Source organism: Rhizophagus irregularis, chromosome 3 (assembly GCF_026210795.1).
Source record: "Rhizophagus irregularis chromosome 3, complete sequence".
In the NCBI taxonomy this organism is placed as follows: Eukaryota; Fungi; Glomeromycota; class Glomeromycetes; order Glomerales; family Glomeraceae; genus Rhizophagus; species Rhizophagus irregularis.
This window is the reverse complement of record NC_089431.1, coordinates 1106972-1114448: the sequence shown is the minus strand read 5'-3', so window position 1 is coordinate 1114448 and position 7477 is coordinate 1106972. Positions and strand designations below refer to the sequence as shown.

General features: G+C 26.9%; 2 protein-coding genes across 2 annotated transcripts; both read left to right on the top strand.

The window, feature by feature from the left end:
• Positions 1–1263: 1263 nt before the first annotated feature.
• Positions 1264–2487, top strand: OCT59_020293 (uncharacterized protein; the record flags this gene model as incomplete). The annotated part of the gene is made up of 5 exons (XM_025309014.2): positions 1264–1511; positions 1574–1667; positions 1743–1891; positions 1978–2069; positions 2159–2487. 5 exons carry the CDS (start codon positions 1264–1266, stop codon positions 2485–2487), a joined length of 912 nt encoding a protein of 303 aa, XP_025187066.2.
• Positions 2488–5837: 3350 nt separating this feature from the next.
• OCT59_020292 (uncharacterized protein) lies at positions 5838–6577 on the top strand (the record flags this gene model as incomplete). Its single annotated transcript, XM_066149095.1, has 5 exons — positions 5838–5942; positions 6022–6064; positions 6127–6160; positions 6244–6335; positions 6432–6577. The coding sequence occupies 5 exons, from the start codon at positions 5838–5840 to the stop codon at positions 6575–6577; spliced, it is 420 nt and encodes a 139-aa protein (XP_065990042.1).
• Positions 6578–7477: the final 900 nt, after the last annotated feature.

Here is a 7477-nt window from a genome sequence, read left to right as displayed (position 1 = left end):
GAACTTAACGATCTGGCAAGTTATTCGTTCGTCCAAATGTCCGCATATTATAAAGTATCACTTAGTAGATTTGGAACCAGCAGATTTGTAGCCAATAAAAGATCCCACATACAAAATCCAACGAAAAAGATTTACTTAATTTTACTATATATAATCATTTTAATAACTAGATGTATCGAATATTAAGTGAAATTTATATTAAACAATCGTATAAATTTTCTTTTAACATAATGGTTTTACATACATAACCTGTTTTACTTATTGATTCCAGATTCTTTGAAATAATACTGTGTCGGGTTATCACTCATCTTAGCTTAAATAGATGACTTTTTTATTTTATTTTATTTTTTTAGATATAGACATAGACTGTAATAGTCGACTGCAATGTTTTCAAGGCTCCATACAAATTGGTGAACCACCATAGGTGGTTGGTGCCCCACCGACACCATTGTAACCCCTAAGGGCCAATCGAGCTTAACAGATGACACGATCGTTCATCATAATAAATAAGGATCGTCTAAATGTCACGTGTTTCAATATCTGACTGGCTACAAATTTTCCGAATGTCCCAGGTTGCTCTGTTCTGTATGCTATCCGGTTACCAAAAAAAATTTTCGCTAGTTCTTAAATTTAGACTGAACCTATTTTATAACGGAGAAAAAGCTAATTTAATTTATGATTAATTTTTGGTTTTCTATTAACCCATTAATAAAATGATTTTCACATTCTTATTACAAATAATTGCATATTGGATGACTAATAATTTTCCTGTAAATTTTGAGGCACAGTTACAAAACACTTAAGTAATATTAAACGTTTTGATTGGCTGTATTTTTGATCACATGAGTATTTTTTCCAATTATTTGAAAAATTCGGGGGGAGGAGGAATCTAAACAGATAATTAAATTGGTATGATTGTCGTTTGTCACTTTGATTTTAAATTATTTTATTATAAAAATCAATAAATGATGTTAAATACAATGATTAATATTAGATGAAAATCTTGGAATCAGCAAAACAATATGCAGGTTCATTGGATCAACAAATTGTAACATAATGGCTTAAAGATTTGGTCACACAAACGTCCAGTCGTCCATAGAATGTCTCGCGTTTTATTTGTTATACATTATTATAAACTGTCATACATGGTAAATCATTTAATGTTTTAATTAAGGTTGACAGGACCCTTTTTCTTTGTTCTACTTCGAAAAAAAAATTTTATAGAATAATAATTTCACTTTACAATATTTTATTCGTAAAACTATGGGTAATAAAAATTCACATTCAAAACAAGAACAATTAGTGATAAAAAATATACAAGAATTTAACCAAATAGAGTCAGAAAAAGAAAGACATGAAAAGTTATTAGAATATTATTTCTCGAATGATACCGATTCTATTGATAGATTTCATGTGTTTCATTTTCTTAAACAACATATATTTCAAAGTAATTTTTCTTCCCCGATTGAGGATAAATTAATTAAAGGAGAGTATAAGGTTTTAGAAATTGGGTAAGTCATCTTTTAAGTGGAAATTTTTTATGATACACATATTTATTTGAAAATTTTTTAAGGTGCGGCCCTGGTACATGGTTATTAGATTTATCAAGCAAATACGACAATTCTAATTTCGTAGGAATTGATATTGAACCAATATTTCCACAAGAAGTAAGAAAATTTATGAAATTTTATTTATTAAATTAAATAAAAAATTTGACCCTTTATTTTTATATAAATTGATAGATAAAACCAAATAATGTTGAATTTATCAAAGCGAGTATATCTAATGGATTATCGTTTGGTGATAATGAATTTGATTTTACACATATAGAATTATTGAGACTTTTTTATACAGTAGATCAATGGGATTTCATTCTTACTGAGCTCATTAGGTATTTCTTTTATTATTGTTATTATTATTATTATTATTATGTTTTTGCTAATGTTTAAATAATAATATTCTTTTTTTCTTTTTTAGAGTAACGAAACCAGGTGGATATATTGAAGTATCTGGTAGACGTAGAGAAAATGTTGTCAGAGCTCCGATTTTTTGTAAAATTATGGATACAAGTAATTATATTCATTTCTTGTAATATTAATTTCATGTATTAAATGTATTACAAGATACTTATTTATTTTTTATTTTCCATAATTATAAGTTTATGCAAGTGGTTCAAGACGAAATTTAGATACAAATTTGATTTATAATCTGAAATCAAAATTTGAGTTACAATCGAATCTAGGAAATGTTCATCGAACTGAAGAAAATTTTGTTATAGGACCTAATGGTGGTAAAATTGGTATGATTGCTCAAGATCTGGCCTTGGGTTATTTCAAAGCAGAACCGTTAGTTAAAACTCTGAGTGAAGAAATGGGAGTTTCTAAAGAAGAATACAAAAATATGATAGAAAAAGATCTACTTGAAGAATTTAAACAATCTTGTTCTGAAAGTATTTATGTTAGGATTTGGACGCAAAAATTATCGTAATAATAATGATTCAATTTTTTTTATTACGAATTCCATTTCACCGAATTCCATTTCGCCTAATGGACATTTCGTAGCGATTAACATTTTTATAAAAAAAATTCATCGCACAATGAAAATAAAAATTAAATTAATTATAGAGATTTTTTTTTCCAGGATATTATTACTTCAACATTCAAGTAACTGATATTTGTTAAGCAATAAATAAATAATTTTATTCTCTTGAAAACATTTATTCACGAAAAATAAGTAAAAAAAAAGTTTAGCGTATATTATAAACAACGAGGTAAATTTAATAAAAATCAGCTAATTCAAAATTTATCTAGAAATGATTTTTTTATGTATTTATTATAAAAACAAATAAAATAACCAAATGGAATAAATAATTTTTCGGCGAAATGTCCATTCGGCGAAATGTCCATTCGGTAAAATGGCTTCGGCGAAATGGAATTCGGAGAAATAGGTTTTCGGTGAAATGGTACCTTTCGGCGAAATATCCCTCCGGTGTCGGCGAAATGATTGTCGGTGAAACGTTTGTCGGTGAAATAACCCTGTTGGTGAAACGTTTGTCGGTGAAATGATTGTCGGTGAAATGAACCAGACCCCAAGCGATAAATTATATTTATAAACGTTTGCATAATAGGTATGCGTAGTGCAATAACGACAATTAAATATTTCGTAAACTTAATCCACTTTATTAAATTCTAAAAAAAAAAATCTTTGTTTTTACGAAGCCCGTCCAAGTAATATACCTATAGAGATGTTGGTGACTCGGATCATTCACACCAACAGGGACAAACAATTTAACTTAATCATAATAAATTTATGTTTCATTTTAAACGTAAATATTGATTTTCTTGTCAATATACATACTATATATTGAACATGCTTTATGAACGATGAACTTTTGTTATGTATGATGTGATTTAAATGTGAAGTCAAGGTTACACAAATTCTGTTCACATTTCGTCATTTCGTCATTTCGTAATTAGTATACATAAAGCAATGTCGTGCAAATGTCAAATGCCATATATGAAGACAATTTATTTGCTGATCAATTAACATAGTCTAGAGTCTAGACCGTTCCATATTGCAAATATCTTTTCTCCGTATAATTTTTGGGTCAGCTCCCAAATAAAAAATTCAATTTTTTTTTACTTATATTATTAAAAGTATTTGATAATTATTGTATCAGGCCATGTTTTGTTATATTTAAAGAAATCCAATTATTTTTAACTATCGCTATTATCGTCTGATAAATAATACGTTAATTTCTTCGATAGATCAGTTGGTATCCCTGTTTCGTTAATTTTTATAATTTTAATAATTTTGTATACAGAAATGTAATTTAATCAAATTATATCATATCATTTAAAAAAAATAAAACCTCTTGATGCTTAATTCTGTAATTACCGTACCGTACCGCCTATAGTATCCCCAAAGTTAGTACCCCACACGTAGGGTATTTTACTAGATATAAAAATTTTTGCTCTCAATTAGTACCCCCCCTAATTCTGGTAATTTTAGCTTAATTCTGGTTAAAACTATTATGTACCCCATACAATACCCGGTATCTCACAAAGTACCCGCGGGTATTATATAATTTTTAAATCGGTATTTTGTATAATACCCGGGTATTATGTGCATGTGCAGTGCGGTACGGTAGAATTATAGTAAATAAAATATTTATGGGTTTATTAGAAAATATTATAATATTATTATTGTTCTAAGAAGATGACTAAGTACTTACGTAAAAAAATTTATTGCATATTTGTATTTCTTAATAATAATCTGTGATACAAATTTCCTAAATTGTTTATATGAAAAATTATAATAATGGTAATCGTCATTAAGATCATAAAAAATAAATAAATAAATAAATTAAATTAATTGATTACAACATTATTTTACGTAATCCGAAAAAAAAATGTAAATCTGCAGTTAAAGACTGAATCGTAGATGGAAAAAAACTGTACAACCGATTGATTTCCTTTAATCATTGGACGACATTGGATCATTTGGATGGCCCTATAAACAATTCATTAAGTCAAAGCATCAATAAAAAGAATAAAAAATACGAATCTGCCAATCGGAAAATTTTTTGTTTATTAAGATAAAAAAAAAAAAAATTTCATAAAAGCATAATATTTTCTTAATAAGTACATGAGTATGTAAGGAATTCTTACCTGTCGGGATTTTGGATTTCGGGATTTGAGTTTCGGGATTTTGAGTTTCGAGATTTTGCCTGTCGGGATTTTGAGTTTCATGATTTTGGACGGCACCCAATTTAACCAATTAAAAATTTTGGAAATAGATTAAAAATTTTTTTTTAATAATTATACATGAATGATTATTACATCTTAAAAATTTTATCCGTAATTCTGTAAAAACCCTGTGAGTATGATACATTCACGGAAAAAATAACTAAAAATCGATAATTTCCTGAATATGAAACATTTACGGAAATAACATGGAATAAAAAAAAAACACGGAATAAATTTTTTATAAGGTATAATAAAACAAATACGTGACAATTTTTTTAATATTTGTTATGTTTGTTGCTAAATTTCAAGATTATAAATTTCTGAAAATCGTAAATATCACATAATCACAGATTCACAGATTTCGTAAAGATTTACTTTACGCGCGCGACATGCCAAGAAATTCCTCTGTTGTTGATAAATTCACATTACTTAACTTTGCGAAAGCATAAAGGTTTAGTAACACAAACATCCGTATGGCTTTTTATCGCTGACAAATTATTATATAATGCATAATTCAAATTAAACTGTCGAATCATTAAATTCATATAAATAGATAAAACCTTTATTACTGGCGAAGAAAAAAACCCCTTAATAAATAAATAAAAATTATCTCATTTAACAGTTAAACTAAAATCATGGGTAATATCAAATCACATTTAAAACATAATCGGCCATCAATAAAAAAATACCAGTCCTGTAAAAAAAGTTGGTCCGTTTTTTATATTCCGTCTTTTTTCCGTAAAAGGCTCATATTTCCGGAATTAATAACCTTATATCACAGAATTTATCAAATCATTTACATTTTCTGTGAATGGATCCGTGAAAGGCTAGAAATAACGGATAAAATTTTTTATAGGGCAGAATTTGATCAAATAGAATCAGACCAAGAAAGAAATGAAAAGTTAATGAAATATTATTTATCGACTAGTATCGATTCTATTGATAGATTACATATATATCATTTTCTTAGAGTATATATATTTCAAAGTGATTTTCTTCCCCAGCAGTTGAGGATAAATTAGTGCAAGGTTTTAGATGTCGAGTAAGTGATATCGTTCAAGTGAATATATTTAATATTCAAGGAATTTTATGATACGTATAGTTATTGCTGCGACGTGGTTGTTGGATTTATCAAACAAATATGAAAATTCTTATTTTTATGGAGTTGATATTAAACCAATATATCCACAAGTGGTAATAAAATTTATAAATTTTATTTATTATGAAGAAAAAAACCGAAATTTTTTGACCCTTTTTCTATAAAATTTAATAGATAAAACCACATAATCTTGAATTCATCGAAGCCGATGTAACTAGTAGATTATCATTTCATGAAGCTCATATTGTCTAAATGTGTAAAATCAAATTCGTTATCCAGATCAGTGGGATTTTATTCTTTCTGAGCTCGTTAGGTATTTCTTAATTATTATCGACATGTGTAAGACGTGTTTTGCTTTTGTAAATTACGTTCACTGATCTGTATAATTTTTTTTAGAGTAACGAAACCAGGCGGATGTATTGAAGTAGCTGGTAGACGTAATGATTATGTTGGTGATGGTTCAATTTTTCGTAAATTAACGGATGCAAGTAATTATATTAATTGCTTTCATTTAATCTTAATTCATGTATTATGTGTATTATAAGTTATTAATTTCACTTTCCATAAAATATAACTAATTATAGTTTGGTCAACATATTTAATACAAAATATTGATGTTAAATTGGCTTATAATCTAGATTCAAAATTTGAATTACAACCAAACGTAGGAGAAGTTCATCGAATTGAAAAAGATTTTATTTTAGGTCCAATGGTTGTAAAGTTGGTTTAGTTTTTCAAGATTTGACTTTTTCTTAACTTAAATCAGAATTGAGAACTAAAGTTTTAAATGAGGAATTGGGAATTTCTGAAGAAGAACACAAAAATATGGTGGAAAACCTAGTTGACGAATTTAAACTAACTAGCGCTGAGTGTGTTCATTTCAGATTTTGGACAAAAAAACAATTATTGGAATAACAACCATAATAATAGTAAAGTAAAAATCATATTTTACCAAAACAAGCCACGCAGTCATTCGAAGTCACGAATCTTTTTATTAGTGCAAATTATTTTTTAACTTACAATTAAATTTTTATGTATTAATATAGAATTTTTAAGGCAAATGAATATTTATGTAAAGAATAGTCATAAGACGTTAATTGTCATATAAAAATAGCGGAATATCATGATTTTTTTATACTTCATACTTTAATAATAGAAAATTATAATAGGGAATTTTGATTACCTTATAAAAAAGTTTATTTTACTTATAGTTTTTATATACCTTAATGGCGGCAGGATTAAATAAATGAAAATATTAATTATTGGGATCTGGAGATTTCTGTCATAAACAAAATATTATAAATTACTACTAATAATAACACACATGAACGTTACGTCAAGGAATAAAGAATTCGATATAATTAAAAATTTAAGAAATTTTAATTCGTATTTATATAGATTATTTTTTTTTTGGATTCTAAAAAAAAATTAAAGTTTTGAATTATAATTTTAAAACGCGATATTATTTAACATGGTGATTTTACACTTCAGTATAGTTTTCGTATTTTTCTCAGAATATTTGATAACTGTCTTCTTAAGAAAATCTTGTTCTACTCGTAAATTTACATATATAAATGTTGTCAAATATATCGACATGGGAAAAAGTATGCGGTATATCAAATTATCGATC